This window comes from Thermobia domestica, chromosome 3 (genome assembly GCF_964235325.1).
Source record: "Thermobia domestica chromosome 3, izTheDome1.hap1.1, whole genome shotgun sequence".
Taxonomy (NCBI): Eukaryota; Metazoa; Arthropoda; class Insecta; order Zygentoma; family Lepismatidae; genus Thermobia; species Thermobia domestica.
Window position 1 is genome coordinate 119,707,027 of NC_137456.1, and position 21,422 is coordinate 119,728,448.

At 33.5% G+C, this 21,422-nt stretch overlaps 1 protein-coding gene across 1 annotated transcript; it reads left to right on the forward strand.

Moving 5' to 3' along the window:
• Window positions 1–6,184: 6,184 nt before the first annotated feature.
• Window positions 6,185–7,681, forward strand: LOC145681930 (uncharacterized). Its single transcript, XM_081753531.1, has one exon. It carries the CDS (start codon window positions 6,185–6,187, stop codon window positions 7,679–7,681), a length of 1,497 nt encoding a protein of 498 aa, XP_081609657.1.
• The last annotated feature ends 13,741 nt before the right edge of the window (window positions 7,682–21,422 follow it).

Here is a 21,422-nt window from a genome sequence, read left to right on the forward strand (position 1 = left end):
ATTTTAGTTCAATAATATGTTATTTAATTAAAATTATTATATCTTTATAATAAATCATTTACAAACATTTACAAACGAATACATTAATCTCACAACTACCAAATGCCCTCATTTGAACCTGAATTCTATGCAAATTTAATTTAGTTTCAATCAGGGGTAAAAGTGAATCTGAAAAGGTAGGAGGACGGTAGGTACCGGCATGATATCACTCCGTCCCCTTGCCTATCTTTGCCTATTGTAATATTTTTTAGGAACTAGGGGGACACTGTACTTATTTTTGGAGCTGAGGTGACGACGTCACCACACGTTCGCCCTCACTTTTACCCAGTGGCGTATTTATGATGTTGGCTAAATTTCGCGTATTTATGATTTAGCTTTTTGGGGGGCTTGGCTAACTTTGTTCCTGGAAATGTGAAAAGTCTGTAAGATATGCCATTTACTTTAATATAGTAAATACAATTTCGGGAGGGCTTAAACAAGTAAGTTTCCCTTAAAAACGCCATTGTTTTACCCTTGATTTTAAAAACAATGATTTGAAATAATTAGTACAACACTTATCGCATATCTTTAGATAAATACAAATAGATAAGAAGTTATTAATACGAAAATCCCAATATAGCTTATAATGTCAATTCCCGGCCAAGTAAATTTTTAGTGGATAACATCATGTCCGTGGGTTCTCTCGGGGTATTGCCGTTTCCTCCCACTTTTTCATTGCTTCAATTCTTCCACCATCAGTCACTTGCTTTAATTCAACATCTCACTTACCCTAAAAGTAAGTACGCATAATCGAGAGACGTTAAACTGAAAGATTTCATTTTTGATTCTTGCAAAATCATGAAAAGGGTTTTTAAAGGAAGATGGAGTTTCTATGTCATTACATGATCCATCAACTTGTCTTAAAATTTGGTCATCCTATTTCTACTATTATTAGAAAAATCAATTCTAATATATGGAACTTTTACCGACCGTCATTCCTTAAGAACAGACTTGATATTAACAATTCTGCTTTAAAATCACTTCTACTACCGATGTGGAAACTTCGATTATCATAACACAATTAGTCTTGGAGAAAATAACTTAAGGAAAGCATACACTAGAGTTGCTCATGATACTAAATGATATCGAATTATCATGGTCAGATACAAAAAAGAGGCAGGTCTTTTCCAATAGAAAGTGATCAACTTCGCGAGTTGAGACACCATTATCACGACATCTTGAGACAGGCTCAAATCTTGTTTTGCAAGATACCCTAGAATACAGGACGGCTAATACATTTGCTTGCTTTAGCTGAAACTAAATAGAAAACTAGATGAAATGAACTGCAGCATTGTCAGTCTTTTTCAGCTAATGTCTCAGAGTTGTGTACCGAGGCTAAAGAAGACGATGATGAGGATAGTGAATTGAAGAAAGTGGAACGAAACGGAAGAATCCCGGCAAAGCTCATGCACACAGTGTTTGTCCATCACAATACCTACTTGGCTCGAATTGGGATCGAACTCGGTACCCTACGCACTTAAGGTGAGCGATCTACCACTGAGTCACCGCAGACCGTTGTAAATTGGTGTATTGAAGGGGAAAATCTCAAAGAGAATAGGTACTACTTGTTATGCTTGCCGCACATTTTTTTTCAACCAAAAGCATTCTTATTAAGCTCATAGGCATTTTTTTCCATTTCAGAGAATAACTTTCATAAATTCAATGACGAATACTAAAGAGAGAGAATGTAAGCCAGGCAGTATCTACGAAACGTTATGTGTTGAGTTGAGTTGAGTTGAGTTTAGCATCCCTTTCAGCAGCAATGCTATATGAGACGTGGACCTACTGATTAACGTGGAATCCGAACCACATAAGTTTCCACCGTGAATCGAACCCGGGTCTCCCACGCCAAACACGCGTACGCTAATTGCTTAGCCATGAGGGAGCTCTACAAAACGCTATGAAACGCTATGAAATAATCTAATAAGCTTCACGAAACCTGAGCAAGGGAAAGCATGGTGGCTTACTGGTAAAGTGCTTAGCTCTGGAGCATGGGATTGCTGGTTCGATCCCCAACCAGGTGTATTTGGGATGGACAACATCGTGTCCTTGGGTTTTCTCAGCGTTTCCTATCACATGTTCATTCCACCAATTCTTCCAATATTATTTACTTGATTTAATCAGCCGTCTCCCTTTGCCTAACGGGTACAATCGTGTGCCATTAAACTGTCGGATTTCATTTTATTTCATTTCTTATAGACCAGAAATTTAGGAGGAAAGTTTGACATCAAAATTACTGGGCACCCACTTTTATACACTATACAAAATGTCTTTTTTCCAAACAATAATAAATAAATTTAAAAGAGTTTTGTAGATACTGTCTAGTATTAGTTACTACATTTCTGTTATTCTCTACGAGCTATTCACTAAAATTAAGAAAAGTGGGGTGAGCTTCAATATACTATAGAAATATTATCATACATTTGACAGTTTAAAAGAAGTTCAAGACAAAAGAGTAAATGAAATATTTCAATTATATTTGTTTAGAAAATAATGCCCTTCCTACTGATTTACAAGCAAGCAAATTTGAGAAAAAAGTAAGAAGTCTGCTTTAATAAATTATACTTACCCTGAGTCAGAAAGCAAGTTTGAGCTGAAGCGAATATAAACAAATTTACCAATACGAATTTGAGTATGTGTATGTGTATGCAATTCTATCTGTTTCAGAATAACTTTGTAAACTTCATCCGCTCTTATTTAGAGCTTTCCGGTTTGATGTTTAGGGAATTACTACAGAGTAATTGAAATTTTGATTAAATGAAGACGTTACATTGAACTAAAGTTAACTTCAAGTTGAAATCTAAATGACAAATCATATGTTCAGGATAACTTTCGAAATAAAGAATGATTTTGTGAGGCAATATGGCGTATATTTAACGCTTCTCAATCATTCTTGTTGTTTGTGTTCGAAATCGGTGAGGAATGACGAAAGCAAAAGATAATAAATACAATTCCAAGCTGGAAATTTGCACATTACCAAAATTATTCCCACCATGGTCGTACAATACTTAAAAGAAACAAGATGCCTTGTTTTATAGTGCAACACAAAACAAGTTATATTCACGTAAATGTATTTCTATAAAGATTTGTGGGATGAGAAATGTGTGTTGTAAATGTGTATTACTACGTAATATTAACAAAATACTATTATAAGGCATAATTCATAGTGTATACGAGTAACATAAATATCTTACGGAGTAAGAAACAAGCTAATAAGTTTTGAGGGTATCGTAAAATAAATTAAATAAATATTTCAATATTTCTCCCGATATATCGTTTTTAGCTAGAAAGAAAGCCTAATCTTTTCAATATCCCGACCATTTTCTTTGGAGAATACCTAAGTAGTAGAGTGCACTTTTTGGTGAATGGGATCTCTGGTTCGATCCCTGGTCACATACGTTTGTGGTTGACAACATCTTACCTATGGGTTTTCTCATCCCTTCCAATATCTTATTTCAACAATTATTGTAAAGTTTCACTTTCATTAATCACCAGTTTCTTTTCGCCTAAGGTGCATAAAGGTGTTACGTTAAACTACAAATTTCACTGTCATTTTAGGCAATGGAATCCCTTTAAGATAGAAGCTCGATGAAATCTCAACTGAAATGGAAAGAACACTGTACTAGAATATGACAATATATCCGTAGATAAAGAAAGTTGGTCTTGTGCTTTAAAATTGGCTTACTTATCTGTAGAAGTTTGACTTTCAGACAGGAGGTATATGGATGGTTTCGAAAGTTGTCGTGCTTCTCAAACCAAGTCTTATCATTTCATTCAGTTAACATTAAAGAAAGTTCGAAAGAAGTTTATCGTCTTCGTGTACATCACAATATAGTAAACTCCTGATTGTTGGTGGCAGTAGCAGCCACGGATAATCTGTAAAATGGCCGAAAAAGGACAAAAATCATCACAAAAATGGTTTCAGACCATTTTCTATTTCGAAGAGGAGAGCAAATCATGTAGCTGAAACTTCTCTGTACTTACAAGCCTATTAGTTTACTTTGTCACAAAAACTGTTTTTTTTTTTTTTTTGTATCAAAATACTTCTTTATTTGTGATTGAAGTTTTTAACAGGTGTTACAAATGAAACATCGTAGCAAAATACAAGAAAAACAATGATTAAGAGAGACCGTGAATAATCGAGAGTGCACTGTAGTTATTATGCTCTACAAATGCGTCGAACAAGATTTCATCTTCAATTGTATCTTCATATTAATTTACTATATTTTAGTATTTCCATTACAAATCCATTTAATCAAGACTTCCCAACCTATCGTCTACTATTTAACCTGGAGAAAGTATTAGATAATATACCACATATTAGGGTAATTGGTAAACTCCGTTCCTTCCATTTTTTCCATTTAACAACAAACTATATTCATCTTATATAGCATTTTCTTCACAATACAGTATTTCGAATAATAACAGCATATCCAACCAAAATTTTCCAGGAAATTACCCAAAGTTCATTGTTTTCTTCACTACTTTGCATACAGAGGTAGTATATCAACAATCTTACACCGTACTTTCACTTTTTACTGTTGTTAATAACACTGCTTTATTAGTATGTGGTACAGGTGATGAACATAAACATAAGTTATGTTGCAATAGATTTACTCTTTATCTGGTGTAGTCAACGGAAGTTAAATATGAACTCTACTAAAACAACGTGTCATATAACCGTCGAGTTCGAATATACACAATATATTCAAAGCATAATCGGAAACTCTATTTGACAAGCTCCCGCGATTCCATATGAAAATTCTATTAGGGGATTTCAATGCGAATGTAGGACGAGAGGATATTTTCAAACTATTATAGGAAACGAAAATCTGCATAAGGAAAGTAATGACAACAGTGTTAGACTCGTGAACTTTGCAATATCCAAAAACCTAATCGTGAGAGTACACAATTCCCACATCGCGTCGTTCATAAATACACATGGAGCTCTCCAAACGAAAAAAAAAAAAAAAAACATAATGTAATTGGTCACGTTTTAGTAGATAGAAGAAGGCAATCTAGCATAATTGATGTCCGGTCGTTTAGGGGGGCTGATTGTGACACTGATCACTACCTGGTAACAGCGATAATAAGAGAGAGCATTAAATAAAGGAAATATTTAATGTCAGAAAACGGAGAGATTTAATTTAAAGAAATTAGATGAGAGCCAGGTAAGAGAGAAATGCAATATTGAAATTTGGAATAGATTCTCGGCTTTAGAAGATTCGAAGTGTACTAATGTTGAGAATACATGGATTGAAATTAAAGATAACATTAAACTTTCAGCAAAAGAAAAATTGGAACTCGCGGAAATATGTAGGAACAAACCATGGTTCTGATGCCTGTTGTTCTGTATGGTTGCGAAACATGGTCGCTTACTGTGAGAGAAGAACATATACTGAGAGTATTTGAGAACAAGATCCTGAGACGAATATTCGGACCCAAGAGGGACGAGAATGGGGAATGGTGGAAACTTAATAGCGACGAACTACATAATTTATACGGTTTACCAAATATTGTTAGGGTAATCAAGTGTAGGAGGCTCAGTGGGCAGGTCATGTAGCTAGAATGGAAGAAACTAGAAACGCTCTCAAAGTCTTGACTAAAGACCAATCGGTAAACGACCATTAGGAATACCTAGGGGGAGGACAATATTAAGATGTATCTCGCAGAGATAGGAATACAAAGTATAAACTGGATCCAGTTGGCTAAGAATAGAAGTCAGTGGAGAGCTTTTGTTATATTTCGTAATCGTTTCTGGCCTATGTATTTTTTAATTATATATTTTTTAAATGTGTTTAACAATTTGGGACTATAGCACAACAGGCATGAACCATGCTAAATTGTAAGCACGGACATTTTGCCGCAAAGTTTGTACTCATTACCGTCTACTATATTGATACGTTTATTCTTTTGCAATTCTTATTTTCTACTTTTGATAGTGACAATTATATGTTTAGTGTTTGTATAGGTATAAAAATTATAATGTGTTCAAATTTGTGTATCTTAATTGGTTGTTTGGTTGCTGCCAGTCAAGGTAAGCTAATAGAATATCTTAAGTTAAATATCTCCATATATTTACATAGTCATCCATGCACTCAAGTTATATTCAATTTTTATGCAATACTCAGTAGATTTCTAATTTATGAATAGATCACCATATATAGTAGGAAGCAATACAACTCTCACGAACAGTACTAATGAATCTTTTATACGGCATAGACCTCCCGAAAAAAAATCAACGAAGCTTAGAATTGCTCAAGCAAATGTTCGTTCCCTTGCTCCAAAAATTGACGAATTGCGAATCTTGGCAAACGAGGAAAAATACGATCTTATTGTCATAACTGAATCATGGCTCGATAGTGCCCTAAACTTATCAGCCGTTGAAATACACAACTATCGTTTGTTGAGAAGTGATCGGACGGACAGGCGAGGAGGAGGAGTTGCTGTATATTTCCGTAGTAATTTAAATGTGAAACTGCTTAATGTTGATGTCTCGCATAAAGACGAAATTGACTGTGTATGTCTCAAAATTAACATAAATTCGGTTAGGTTAGGCATATGTGCCATATACAGACCACCCAGCGTTGCATACACTAAATTGGCGATGCTCGAAGAAGTAATCACGAATGTAGGCTCTATGACTGATAATCTGCTCATCATAGGAGACCTGAATTGTGATTTCCTTACGTCTTCGAAGCGTGACACAGTTTATTTATGTTCAATACTTGATAGCTTTCAGCTGACGCAAATCTTAAACGAACCAACACGCATCACTGAAACCACTGAAACACTTCTTGATGTATTTATTACTAGTAATATCAATATAATTCATTCCAGTGGAGTAAAACTACCAATCGGTACTTCAGATCACTCTTTAGCATATATATGTTTGCAATTAGAAAAACCAACAAAAGACAAGAGCAAAATAAAGACATATCGCAATTTTAAGTATTTTGATCAGTCCAAATTCACCAGTGATATAGAATGCATAGATTGGAAATCAATTGAAAACCTACCTGACATAGATAAGAAAGTCGAATTCTTAGAAAACACAATAGTTAGCAGTTTTGATAAACATGCCCCTCTATGTTCTTTGAGGATTACAAGAAACAACAGTCCGTGGTTAACTGACAACGTCCAGCTTCTAATAAAATTAAAAAATCGTGCATATCTCAAATTCAAACGGACAAGAACTGATGTTCTTTGGAATGAATACAAACAACTACGGAACTTTACTACAGCCGTGATACGACAAGAGAAAAGAGCATATTTCACACAGTTTTTTAATAGTTATAATCTGAGCTCCAAGGATGTGTGGAATAAATTAAGAACCCTCGGTATTAGTAGTCGAAAAAAATCCCAAGCATTACCAGATGATCTTGCAGACTGCAAGGAGATTAACGCGCACTTTGGTGAAATTTGTAATGATAGAAATATCGACGAGAATGCAGTTCAAAACCGACTAACTGTATATAATAATACTAAATTCTGTTCAAGTATGAATTCATTCGAACTCCGTAATATAAGCAATTTCGATGTTCAGAATGCTATTAAAAATTTAAATTCGAATGCAGCTGGACAGAAGGCATTGCAGGAAAGATGCTTAGACTTGTTTTACCGCACATTATATCACCATTAACACATATAATAAATTATTCCATAACCACATGCTCCTTTCCATTATCCTGGAAAGAAGCTTTTGTAATGCCTATAGCGAAAAAGCAAAATGTATCATCTCTAAACGACCTTAGGCCTATTACCAATATTGTCGAAAGTTGTGAAGAAACTTGTGCATAACCAGCTCAATGATTACGTAATTAATAATAATATCTTACCCCTACACCAATGAGGCTTTCGCAATTCACATAGCACTGCCACAGCCCTACTTCATATCACTGACGACATTTTTCGAGCATTAGATAACAACCAGATATCATTCCTGGTATTATTAGTTCTTACTAAAGCATTTGATTCAGTTCATCACGACTTACTCCTAGCTAAAATGAAATACTATAACTTTTCCACCAACACGATCCAGTGGTTCAGATCACATCTTTCAGATAGGCAACAAAGAGTGGTACTAAGAGATCCTAAACTTGCAGTATCAAACCGAATCAGTCTTCAAAGAGGAGTGCCACAGGGATCAATACTAGGACCTCTGCTATTTTGTCTATATACAGCAGACGTACCAAAGCTACACTCTAGAATACATCTGTACGCGGATGATACACAACTCTGCTTAGCCACGTCTCCAGAGCACGCCTTACAAACTGCAGTCCTCATCAATGAGGACTTAGAAATATTTAGTGATTGGTGCTTGTCCAATTCCTTGAAAATAAACGCAAGTAAATGCATATTTACAGTCATGGGAACAAGAGAAAATCTTAGGAAATTGGAAACTGGACAAATTAATATTTCCATTCGAGACACGCCGTTAGATTACTCACCTTCAGTAAAAAATATCGGATTAATACTAGATGGTGAGTTAAACTAGAAGCGACATATATCTACTGTATCTAATAAATCAATATCAATTCTGCGATTATTATATAAATATAATGATTTTCTAAATCAGAACACAAAACTGTATTTAGTGAACACGCTTATTTTTCCACTGTTCGACTATTGTAATTCTGTATATGGACCAGTCATTATTAAATCCTTAGCAATATCAATCCAAAAAGTTCGAAATGTCTGCATGAGATTTATCTATAACACGCGAAAATGTGAACATATACTGCCCTTACTAAATCAAAACAACATTCTAACAATGTCAAGGAGGCGTTTGTTGCATCTGTACTGCCAGATACATAAGGTCATACACAATAATAGCCCCCTTTATCTTAAAAGTAAACTGACGTTCCGAAATGAAATCCATCCATACGAAACAAAACGTTCCCGTACATTTGACATCCCGCGGCATACATTAACAAAAGCAGCAAAATCATTCTCTATTTCAGCTGTGAGAGCCTGGAATTCATTACCTTCCGATATAACCGAGTGCAAAGGATTCTTGACCTTCAAACGTAGGGTAAAGGATCATCTTTTACATCAATAGAAACTTAGCTTGAACACCTACGCTTTAGACTGCAGCAAGTAAACCAATTTTGTATGCATATTGTAGTATAGAGGACAAGTATTATATTCTTATTTCATATTGGTTTCCTTCAATATATATATATATATATATATATATATATATATAATATTAGTTTGTAGTTAACTAAACGATATATGTTTATTGTCGTTATATATGTACGTGTATAATATCTTTATATATATTCCCATGTGACATTCCTGATTGTACTTTTGTTAGGTTAGGTGGTAGAGCAGTCTACGGCTGAACCTCGCCTCATGAATAAAGGCATTTTCAATTCAATTCAACACGGCATTGAACCTCCGGGTTTCATAAGCCATAGACTTAGTAAGTTAGTTAATCGGAAACTATATATTATTCCATGTGTACTATATACTATAGGTAGCCCTCCTAGCTGTTCTAGTAGTTAGTGTGCACGTCTTTGAAACACGTAGTTCCGCGTTCGATTTCCTGTGAGAAAGCAGTGAACTCATTTAACTCGCTTGTGCTTCACCTTAAATTATAGTTCTACGTACCGTATAGCTTCTGTTATGAACAGAGACGCGAAACTTCAATAAAGAACAACAATTTATATGCACGGTATACGTTATACTATATAAATCCGATTGATGTTTAAAGACCTTCCTTCAGCCGCATCTGATAACTTCTGTCTGTTAGTGGAGATAGCTTTCTGTAGAGTTGCATATTTCAGACCTTCACGCCTAATCGCTTGTATAGTGAATTAAGCGTGTGTTTATGTTATTCCCTTATCGATTTTCCACCAATTACACAACATTTTGCAAATATAATGAGATTGATATATTAACAGAAAAGGTGAGAAAAATGCATGCTTTTTGATTCGCAATGCACAGGGGTGTCGAAAGCTGCAGGAATAATATTATAATGCTTTACAGTGCTTTATCACAATTTATGACCTTACATTATGACATCACTTTGATCAACATTTCATTCAAATTAATTACCGCTCATACAATTTATTTTCCTAACTATCATTAATTTCTACAATTATAATTTCCTTCTGGCTATGTTGTAGCATGCGTGCCTTTGAAGCGGGAGACTCGAGTTTATTCCCAGTAGAAGCTCATGATAGTTTTTTCTTCTTTGTACACACTATTCATCTTTTTTTGTGTGTTAGTTTATGAACCTTATCAAACCAGAAAAGTTAATGTAAAAGTTAAATAATGCGTTAACCTAGATGCAAAAATATACTGAAATTCACAATACCAATATTTTCATTGCCCTCAAGTTCGATCTACTGACAGTGGTGGCAATACTTAGGTGATCTCAGACGTTTGGCTTTTGGATTTAGATCACGAAGGTAAATCTATCAAGGCTTCGAGTTCCCTCTGCAAAACATGGGTTATTTTCAGTGTTCACGTCATTTCTGTGCTCTTGTAACTGTAATGTTGGATTAAGTAGAATATTCAAAAATAATATCTGTGGAGACACGTGTTTTGGTTGAAGTGAATTTAAAAAGCTACCTTAGTGCATGCGTATCTTTGTATTGCTGAGTCTGATTTATGATAAGAGAGCATTCAGCGTATTGCGGTGGTTCAGATGACATAATGAGGTGTAGGTCCACGTCTTATATAAGCTTGTTACTGGAAAAGTACCGATATACTTCAACAAATTGTCATTACCAAGAAGGCGATGCATCAATCTACTGTGGGAAATTGAAAGAAAACATACTGTATACTGCAAATACCACTAAGACCAGAAATCTAAGAGAAATATTAAAAGGGCAGTATATTTATGTGTCATGTATTAAGAGAAGAGGAAAATTTTCTTCCTCGGTTTTCTTTTTTCATTTTATCCTGAGTACACACACACACACACACACACACACACATATATATATATATATATATATATATATATATATATATATATATATATATATATATATATATATATATATATATATATATAAGGTTAAAAGAGAATAAAAGGGAACTTGTTCAGGAGAGGGAACATTTTGCTCTACCTCCAACAGCGGTAACCGATAAACACTTTACTAAATTGTGACGTATCATCCATTTCTGCCTTCAACCAGAGCAAAACAGCATTAAAAGCGAGACGATGATAGATGAAAATGGGGTTTCGTAGGGGGTTTCTTTAACAATGTTTTCTGGTTGTGTACTCTCAGCAACCACTTACTCGCCTCTATTTGTGTATGGTTTAATATACTTGTATTAGTAGGCATATTATTCTCTAACTACACAACTCGTTTCTTCTTGTCACAAAGGAATTAACACAATAATTATAACAAATTGGTATTTACATAAAGAAACAGTTACTAGTTACTGTCACTAGTTATCTCGAGGATGAATATTACATCCATATTGTCTACTACACTTCCTTGTTTTGAATAGTCCCTATTGTGTTCTGCAAAATGTATAAGAGCTTAATGCATTATGAAACTTCTTTACATCTACATAAACATATCATATGGTATATAAATGTATCTCTACCCTAATTCACTCTATGGCTCAAGGAGCATGTAATTGTATAAACGTAAGAACAAAAACCGTTATTGATCCTATACTTTGTTACTCTACGTCAGAGGCGGCTCTCGATGGACGTCACACAGGTAAATATTTAAAACTTCATCCATATAAGCTAAGGGTAGAAAGTTTTCGTAATATGCTCATTCTTGTATACAGCTTTCTAAAGCTGTAAGAAGGTTTCTGTCCGTACCTCATAGCGATACTTTTTTCTTTACCAATTTCACTTTCATCAAAAGCTCCACTGCTCTAAATGAATATTACCTGATCTGATTCAGTTGCAAAAAATTAGTTTCTTACTACCTCTTTTGTGTACGCAAAAAGATCTTTTTTTTTTTTTTTTAATTTCTTCAAACTAGGCTATGCATCTCACATGTGGACAAGCTCCTTCATGGTTACGTAGACTGGTGAAAATGCATTCAGAACGTATTCATGAATATGCACCAAAGTTAATGCAGAAAAAAGGAACTGATGATAGTTGGTAACAACCATAACATATCATCCGCAGGAGATATTCCTCCTCTGAACGAAAACCAGAGGCAAGTAGGTTGTGGGGTTTATTTCCCCCTATACCAGTATATCAGGTATGGATCTTGTACAGTATGTCTAGGGCGAAGACACACTATATTTTTGTCATTCACATACGTACCTATCCACGGAAAGGCACATAGCCTTCACAGTATGTGTAACAGAAGCGATTGTCATTGCCGAACACGATCGCCTTATTCCAGCAGTCTACCTCGACACAACAGAAGACATCTTATCGATTAGGAAATGTCAAAGATGATCGTCCGATAGAAAGGCAGATGTCTATATAGACCTATTTGAGACAATGACTGGTTAGTATTTGTACGTTTAAGTGGAGGTGAATGCATGGTAACTTTGATTGAACTAACGGTTACTGCCACGTGCGTTAGGATTATTTGAATGATCTTTGGGTCCAGCCATGCCTCTGTGCATTGTTAGAGTACTTAGGAAGTGAAACATCAGTTATGTTAAACCTTTTTCTAAAATCGTTTACATAATGAATGGACCCCTGACGCATGAGGATCCAAGTGAGTAATAATTATGCCCAACCCCTCGACCTATTGCAGCTTCATTACACAATGAATGCTGGCGCCATAGTGCAATTCAAAACTTACCCTGACCTACATATAGCGATAGCCACACACACACACAGAGAGAGAGAGAGAGAGAGACAGAGAAAGAGAGAGAGAGAGAGAGAGAGAGACAGTCCTTGAAGTCCTTCCTATCGTAAAGCTTCTCAAAATAATGCTAATTGGAGTAACTTTAAATTAAAGATAAGCGGTGTGCCATCTTCATTTGTTATAGGGATCGGAGATTTGTAGAAGTGATACACAAAATGATAATTATTCAACAAAGAAGCAATTAATGGACAGGCCAATGATTAAATTAAAACAACAATAAACTTTAGTAAAAACAGCACAAACAGCCACGAAATATACGTATGGGATACGGATAACCACTCGTAAAGTCATTGTTACCCGATTTAGATTTTTACGGAATGACTCCATTAACGAAATGGCCGAGGTAATCACTGAAGCAATCTGTATCAAAAACTTAAAAAGTCGCTTACATGTGTGGAGTATCGGATATAGATAGTTACCATTAAAGGAGCCGTTAATAGTCGCCGTTACCGATTTGACTTCATAACTAACTCGGCCAAGGTATTCGTTCTAATTATCTACTGCCAAGAAACAGAATTTAAAAATTTGCATCCGTCCAAGAGTTATTATCTGGGGTAACGAATTGGTGTACAAACGACCATACTAACAACACAATCCTGTAAGTCTCGCTGCATGCTTCTAGTAACTCTTTAAGAGGCCTGATGAAAAGATATACGATGTTAACCAAATATAAAATTTATGTGGAAACATTATTAGTTATGTTGATGAAAAAAATGGAACCAAATCTTTCACTTTTACGTCCCATGGTTATGCCTGGTAGGCTAACGGAGAAAGTGATGACAAGAAATGAATGAAATATGCATGAAGAAACTGGGAGGAATCGGAAGAACACCGAGAAAACCTACGCACACTGTGTTTGTCCACCATATAGTGGTGAAACATACAAGAAGTCTGTACTGTACCATTATAAAAGTTGTTGCTAAATCATGTAATTACGTCGTTGCATTAAATAGGACTTATAATATTGTAGTGTTAGCACGTCCATTACTCACGGTAACCCTTGAACGGAAGTGATTTTTTAAAATTGTTTTTTCGTAATAAATTACTAGAGTAAATTATCTAGGCTGAGAACGTTATTGGAATCAATCAGGTAAAAATCTTAAACGGGTCACAGCGACTTACGTTTTTTTTTTTTTTTTTTTCGTTAATGCACATGATATCCCTTGAACGAAGCAAATTTTCAAATTCTGTTTTTCTGCAAAAGATAATTAGAACCAGGGCCGCCCACAGGGGGGGATGTATGGCGCAAGCTGCGCCATTGAGAAAAATTTTGGGGGGGATTTTACTCTACTTTCGAACTAGCAATTTTACTGTCGGAATAGCATTAAAACGCGATTTTGAGAAGCTAATTTTCAAAAATTTTCCGGGGTCAACCCCCGTATCCCCTGCTTCGACACTCAAATGAAGTATCGCGCAAGTAGCCGTATGAAAGGAAAGGTTGGTTCGTTTTAAGAGAGAAGGGCCGCCCACAGGAGGGATGAATGGCGCAAGCTGTGCCATCGAGAAAAATATTGGGGGGAATAAAAAAATTGGGGAAGAATTTTACTCTAATATCGAATAAGTAATTTTGCTGTCGTCAGAATAACATTGGAACACGATGCGATTTTTTTTTTAAATCTCGAGAATGAATCCCTCTACCCCCTGCTTAGAAACTCTATGAATGAAGTACCGCGCAAGTTGCTATATTAAAGGATGGGCTGGTCGGTTTATCGCTTTGTGTATGTAATTAACCCATTTTCTACTGGGAGCATTTATTTATTTCTTATTTATACCATGTACGACACTTAATAAGGAAAGATGTTCAATTGCTACATGATGTATAATAAATGAATTAATGATAATATTTTGTATAGTTTTCTGTTTGTGCGATTACATTTTTCAGGGCCTGCGGTAAACTGAAAACCAGCTCAAAAGTGGCATCACTGTGTACAATAGAGACTTTCCGTGAGAGGTCGCTCCAGTAGTATTCTATATATTCAGCTCCATGTATTGTACAGAGTGAAGCCAGCTAGGCAGTTGTTCGTTTTTCGCAGATCCTGGAAAATATAATCACACATTCACACACATAGAAAACTATAGAAAATATGATCATTCATCATACATCAAGTAGTAACAGAATATTGTTACGTATTATATGTCGTCCATAATAAGTAAATAAATAAATAAATAAATGTAAACGGAATGTTTTTTGTTGGATATCACTTCTTTTTGTAGGCTAATTTCAAGGATAACATTTTCTTTTGGTATCAAACTCAATAACTTGGCGTCTTACTTTTCATGTACAAGGGAATTGTATCAATATTTTGTAAAGAAAAAATAATACTACTAATTGTTAAAAAAAGAATACCTGTGCCATACACAGTGTATAGAAGTTTTTATACCCTTCAATATCCTTATAGAACATATTTAGTATTGTACACTACCAAGACTACTAATAAAAGTAATGCCATTTTTATAATTACTACTGCCCCTACTACTAATACAAGCATTCTATAATACTACTACAGGAAATAAAAACAACAAAAGTAACAATTACTAGTACTATAAAAACTACTGCTACACTGGGCAATTGTTTTTAGAGGACTTGAGTTTTGAGGAGGGGAGAGATTATTAGTTTTGGGGGGAGTGCGCCATTAGCTTTGGGGGGGGATGGGCACCTCTGACTAGAACAAATACTCTAGACCAATTCGTTAATATGGATAATCCACTAACGAATTATCGTACAAGGGCAATTTTAACTTTGGCTATCTATAGTCCGTATCCCATACTATATAAACAAATTTGTGAATTATGTTTTTTGCAACAGATAGAATGATTATGTCGCCCGAGTCTGTTAATAGAGTCAATAGCCTTTAACGCTAATTATCTATAGCCCATATTACATGCAAGTAAGCAATTCAGTTTTGTGCAACAGAAAGCAAGACAGATTATCTCAGCCGAATTTGTTAATGGACTCAATCCATTAATAACCTAAAGCAAAAACGGCCATTTACGTTTGTCTTCTTTTAATACACACAATAACTCTTAAAGAAAGACGAATTTTTGAATTTTGTTTTTCGCAAAAGGTACTACCAGTTACACTTCTCGAGGGTAGATGGCAGCAAACGTCCTGTAGTGGTTGACATCTACTGGAAGAAATTGTAACTTCTCATGAATGATCTTTTTTACTGCCTAACCCGAGTTTTTTAATGTTCATTGCTATTTATTGGAAACTATAAGAAAGTGCATATATTATTTACAGAAGACCATTGAGACTTAGTATCTGTAATCATTACTAATTATAGTGGTATTACTTTGAAAACTAAATAAAGAAGAAGTTCCCAAAGGTAATCTATTAGGTCTGTTGTGATTTGGGTGTACTATCATAATGTTCATCTAAACTGGAAGAGTAATAATTTATAGATTTTATCATGTTTAAATGTGCTTCGGACTCTACGTTAAATTTTGTATCATCAACTAACATGAAGTTGGTACCAAGAAAGATCATTTTGGATACGATCATAGTAGATGTATGGTTTTCGTTAAAATTTGAGAGAGTCGTTTGAGTTGTGGAATTGAGGGAAATAAATATTTAAGTTGGCATAAGAATAAAGTGTAATGAAATAATGTTTCTATCGTCTCTCTTCCTGGTATTCAAGTGCCTAATGTATGAAACTTCAAATGTCGTAACTACATAAAGGAATAACACAGGATCCTAAAATAATAAGTAAAAAAGTCTTGAAAATATGGATTATGACGAGCAAAGTGTGGAATGATATATCCATAGGTGGTGGAGAACACACGTATGCTTAAATTTATGCTAGGAGTGTATGTTTAGAATTGTTCACTTACACAAATATTCGTACTTTGATAGTAAATAACTGTCTCATCCTGTTATAAGTAGTAAAGACATTTCTAATACCACATTGAAATTGTGTGTAGCGTAATGAAAACGAAGACAGGTAGAATTTCAAGCAGACCACATGTATGGAAACTGCCATACACTAGAACAACAACACAAATGACAAAAGTGTTAAACAAAGATATTATTTTACAGAGAGATCTAAAGCTTTTATAGAATTCTTGGAAGTAATGTGTATAGAAGAAACATTCACGATTCATGAAAACAGAAATACCGGCGTTGTTAACAGAACTTAGGAAAAAGAGTGAAAGGTTTCCAGGTTTATACATGTGTTGCTATTATAAATTGAATAACAAGTATATTTGTGTAAGAAATACTTCTTACCGAGAAATTCACACTTCAATAGATAATACATTGTATTCGATATTAACCCTTAGAATGATTTGACCTTCCGAATTTAATAATGTGAACTAAATGTGAAATATAATACAGGATACTTAAAACCTTTATTGATTTTTGCTTCATACTCTAATATGACAAATAGATTGTAAGGGGCAGGCATACCTCTTATGTCTGCTCCATTCTGGGAGTGAATCATGAACATTTGTAGGATTCATAGTTCATCTTATAAATTCATCTCGTTCAGAAATCACTATTCACACTATCTGAAATGTATTTTTAATAGATTGATTACTATTTATTTGTTTCAATCCTGAACCCATTTCAATTTATAGGCTTTAGCGATAATCATAAGTGATAAAAAAAATAGTTGATACAAGTCGCAATCTCTCTTACAGAATGTAAGTAGTAATGTCTTACAAAATGTGATGTCCTACATATTTATGCACATAATTCAGTGAATGAAAAAGAAAAGAAACACTAAAAGGTACTCATATCATACATTTATTTCATTAAATTTAATTCACTCTCCTAGGTTCAACATGGTAATTAAAATATGTTAAACATATATATGTCAATATGATATGCAGTACTTTAATCTCTATGAATAGATGAAATTATAAGATTGCGATAATAAAAGATAATTAACAATGGTAAACTAAATTCCGAGAGATGATTAATAGCAAGTTCAAATATAAATTCCACTTTACTAGATTAATTACTCTATTAATGCCTATTTTAATGAGAAAAATATATAAGAAATTTGTGTCTAAAGGATTTCAGCAATCGTTTTCATCATTTTACCACTGAAAATACAGTATTATCTGTTGTATTGCTAACAACTTGACTACGTTGGATTTTTCCCTTTTTTTGTGAATGCTTTTTCTCGTGTGAAGATAATTTAAAACATTATCTTACTGAATAGCATCCTTCAGAATTCCCTGCATATAGAAATCTATGTAAAGTAAAAGAGGAATCTCACGTTTTCGCAAAATAAGCGAAAAGTAACACTATACACAAGCTAGATTACAAGACTGCTTCATTACTTGTTCGGGGCTACATTACAGTACTACTGATCCTGACTGTTGACATTTAAATAAAATAATTTTCTAGAGGAACAAAAGAACTGAAATACCCTAGCAGCTAGAAGCATGTTAAAAAAATTATTGTGTATTTCTATTAGTATCTTGTTCTTATTTAATAGTTTCCTTTCATTACAAGAACTACATGTGATTATAGGATTATCATTCTTTACTTCCTAATTTATAATGTTCATAATTCAATGTCACATGAGTATAAACATGTACCATATGTTTATACTTATCCACATAACTCTGTAAATGAAAACATTACGTCGAAAGTTTTCAAAGGTAACCAAAATGCATGTTTCTAAAGTTTAAATATTATCTTCAAAAAACATAAGAATATACTAATTTGTGGTCGCATATTTATGTAATTTGCCTTGATAAATTTAAGGCTACTATACGTTACACTATGAGTTGTAAAATCAGTCTCTGTATGAATATAAATCAATTTATATATATATAATGTGTGTGTGTGTGTGTAATTAGTTAGATATATGTCTCTACATAGGTTCCTTATTTCCTTCTTCTGTGAGTAGCTAATAAAATGTTTTGTCTTCGGATATTCTCTATAAGCGTACCGTTATAATATACGTTCTTACGCACTTATTAAATATTTTGAGTTGCTGAAACATATTTGTATTATGTCATCCTTTGGTGGTATTTTTGTGGCCGAAGAATACTTCATATTATTCCCAAATAAGATTTTACATTGTCGGATTGCAAATACCATCAACAATAGTAATGTACGCTTTAAATTTCTATCTGAATTGGCTTAAAACCAAAGAGAAACTAGACATTGGAGACAGCGTAATTTCTCAGAAATCAGTAACACGGCAAAGGTAACAACTTTAGTGTTGTCATCAGTCAATTTCTAGGGATAAGAAATGAAATTAATGTTTTAGACTTATTATTGTGTATGTGTGTGTGTGTGTGTGATATCATCACAGCGTGATGAGATTTTAAATTTTGTCTAATAAGGTCTGCTTGATAGATGGTGCGAGGTCTTAACCATTATAACTATATTAATGTTGTTAATGTAATGCACTTACTAGTCTTTTTTGCCACGACGAATCTGTCGATAAACTTCATATTTTCTGTCCCAACTTTGAACTGCGGAGCTATCATCGTTTACTTTCCAAGATTCATTGCTTTTTTTTTTTTTTTATTTTTTTTTTAATCTATGAACGTCTCGGACTTGAAATGTACTAGTTGAAATGTAGCGTTTAGTTTTGATTTTGTTATGAATTGTTTTACGAAGTCTTTTCTTGAAGGAATACGTCCTACTTCCATTTACATTACCTCTTTTATTACCTTAAACAATTAAGTTGTTTACAGCTTCTTTCCTATACAATCCATAAAATAAATGTACGAATTTTTTTGTTTAATTTTGAACACTTTATAATAATAAAATGCAATGTCAAAGCACGAGTGCTGTTACAAGTATGAAAGATTTCTCATGAACTTAATAATCTGCTGAAATAATACATCAACTTCATTAATGATTACAATATTCCAATGTATGTTCTATTAAATAAAGAAATTAATACTACACAGAAAGAATCTAATTTATTTAAAAATCAAATCAATTAAAATTTCTAAATGTTTTAAATATATTCAGCGGAATCAATGATCAGCGATAATAAGGTATATTTTAATGCTGCTGTCCGTTCGAAAACAGTATCTACAATACTCCTTACTTTAACAGGTAAATCGATCAGGCATTAAGTACGGTCATATGTAGTATGTGTGTGTAAACATATTGTCAAGTAGTAGACTTCATCCCTTGTGATTTTCATTCTAACTATGACACCTAAACCTATCAGTGACACTCGCATAGTTCTAACAGTGACGCAGATAATCCTGAAAGTGATGTCCTTGCTACTTATAATAAATCAAACCGTGCGAAATCGATATTATTGTGATTGTATCACAAACTTGAAGTTTAATCGTTTGTTTTCCTGGTGACTAATATTTTGATTGATTGGCTGATAAATGGGTACGTCTTGCTGTCTAGCACTTTTTACTGTTGAGTACCTACGCGTTGATTTAGTTTTGAGCCCATTTATTTATATAGAGAATTTATTTTCCTTTCCCTTTGAAATGAACTTTGGTGATTTGTTCTCAAGACTAGTTAGTTATCTCCATTGATTAAAAAATAGTTTGCTTTATATAAAAATATATATTAAATTTGATTATTAAGTATAAAAATTATATACAATAAAACTCAATTTTCATGTTGTAGTGAATATTTAAATATAGTACACTGTCGACTATTCAGCCTAGATAAAAAAAGAAAGTATAAAAAATACTCTGTAATAAAATTAGGAATATTTCTGTAACGCTCTACTCGATATGTAACACCTGTACAAAAACGTTACTTTGCCGAAGAAACAAGCAGTCATCTATCAAAGATTTCTTTCAGAACCAAAAGAACTGGAAAGTTACGTTCTTTTTTTAAAGCTTATCTTTTCATATTTTGTGTTATTTATCAATGAATAACAAAACAAGATTATATCATGTATTCTTATCATTTACGTTAATGTTTGTTAATTCTAAAATTTTATATACGTATAGAGTATACTTAATTTTGTTTCCTACGATTTATTTCGACATTGCAAAATTTAACTTCAATTATAAATAGTATTATTTTTTATTCTTGTACTTCCTTTTCCTGAAATATTCTTGTTATTAATGGATATTTTTTTCTGTAGTATCTTTTAAATTCTTGGGCTTCTATTTTTGTAATATATATATATATATATATATATATATATATATATATATATATATATATATATTAATTCTTGTGCTTTTATTTTCTGTAATGTGTTTTATTCTTGAACTTCCATTTTCTGTAAATTTTTTTTTAAATTTTGGAGTTTTTCTGCTGTAATACTTTTTAATTTCTTTTTCTGTAGTATTTTTAAGTCTGGGACTTATCTTTTCTATAATATATTTTTTTTAATTCTCGGACTTACTTTTTGTGTAATATTTTTTTTATTCTTGAACTTCCTTTCGATCCAATATTTTTTCTTGGACTTCCATTTCCTTATTTTTTTTAATTATTGGAATTCCTTTCTCTGTATTTCTTTCCTTCTTGGACTTCATTTTTCTCTATTTTTTCATTCTTGGATTTCGTTTTTCCTTAATATCTTTTGTTCTTGGATTTCCTTTTTCTCTAATATTTTTTAACATCCAGTACAGTACAAAACAAACATCTATAAAGTACTGGCCTACCAGAAGAGG

Excerpts from the sequence above, each read along its gene's own strand:
- LOC145681930 (XM_081753531.1), top strand. The coding sequence starts at position 6,185 with ATGAATAGATCACCATATATAGTAGGAAGCAATACAACTCTCACGAAC.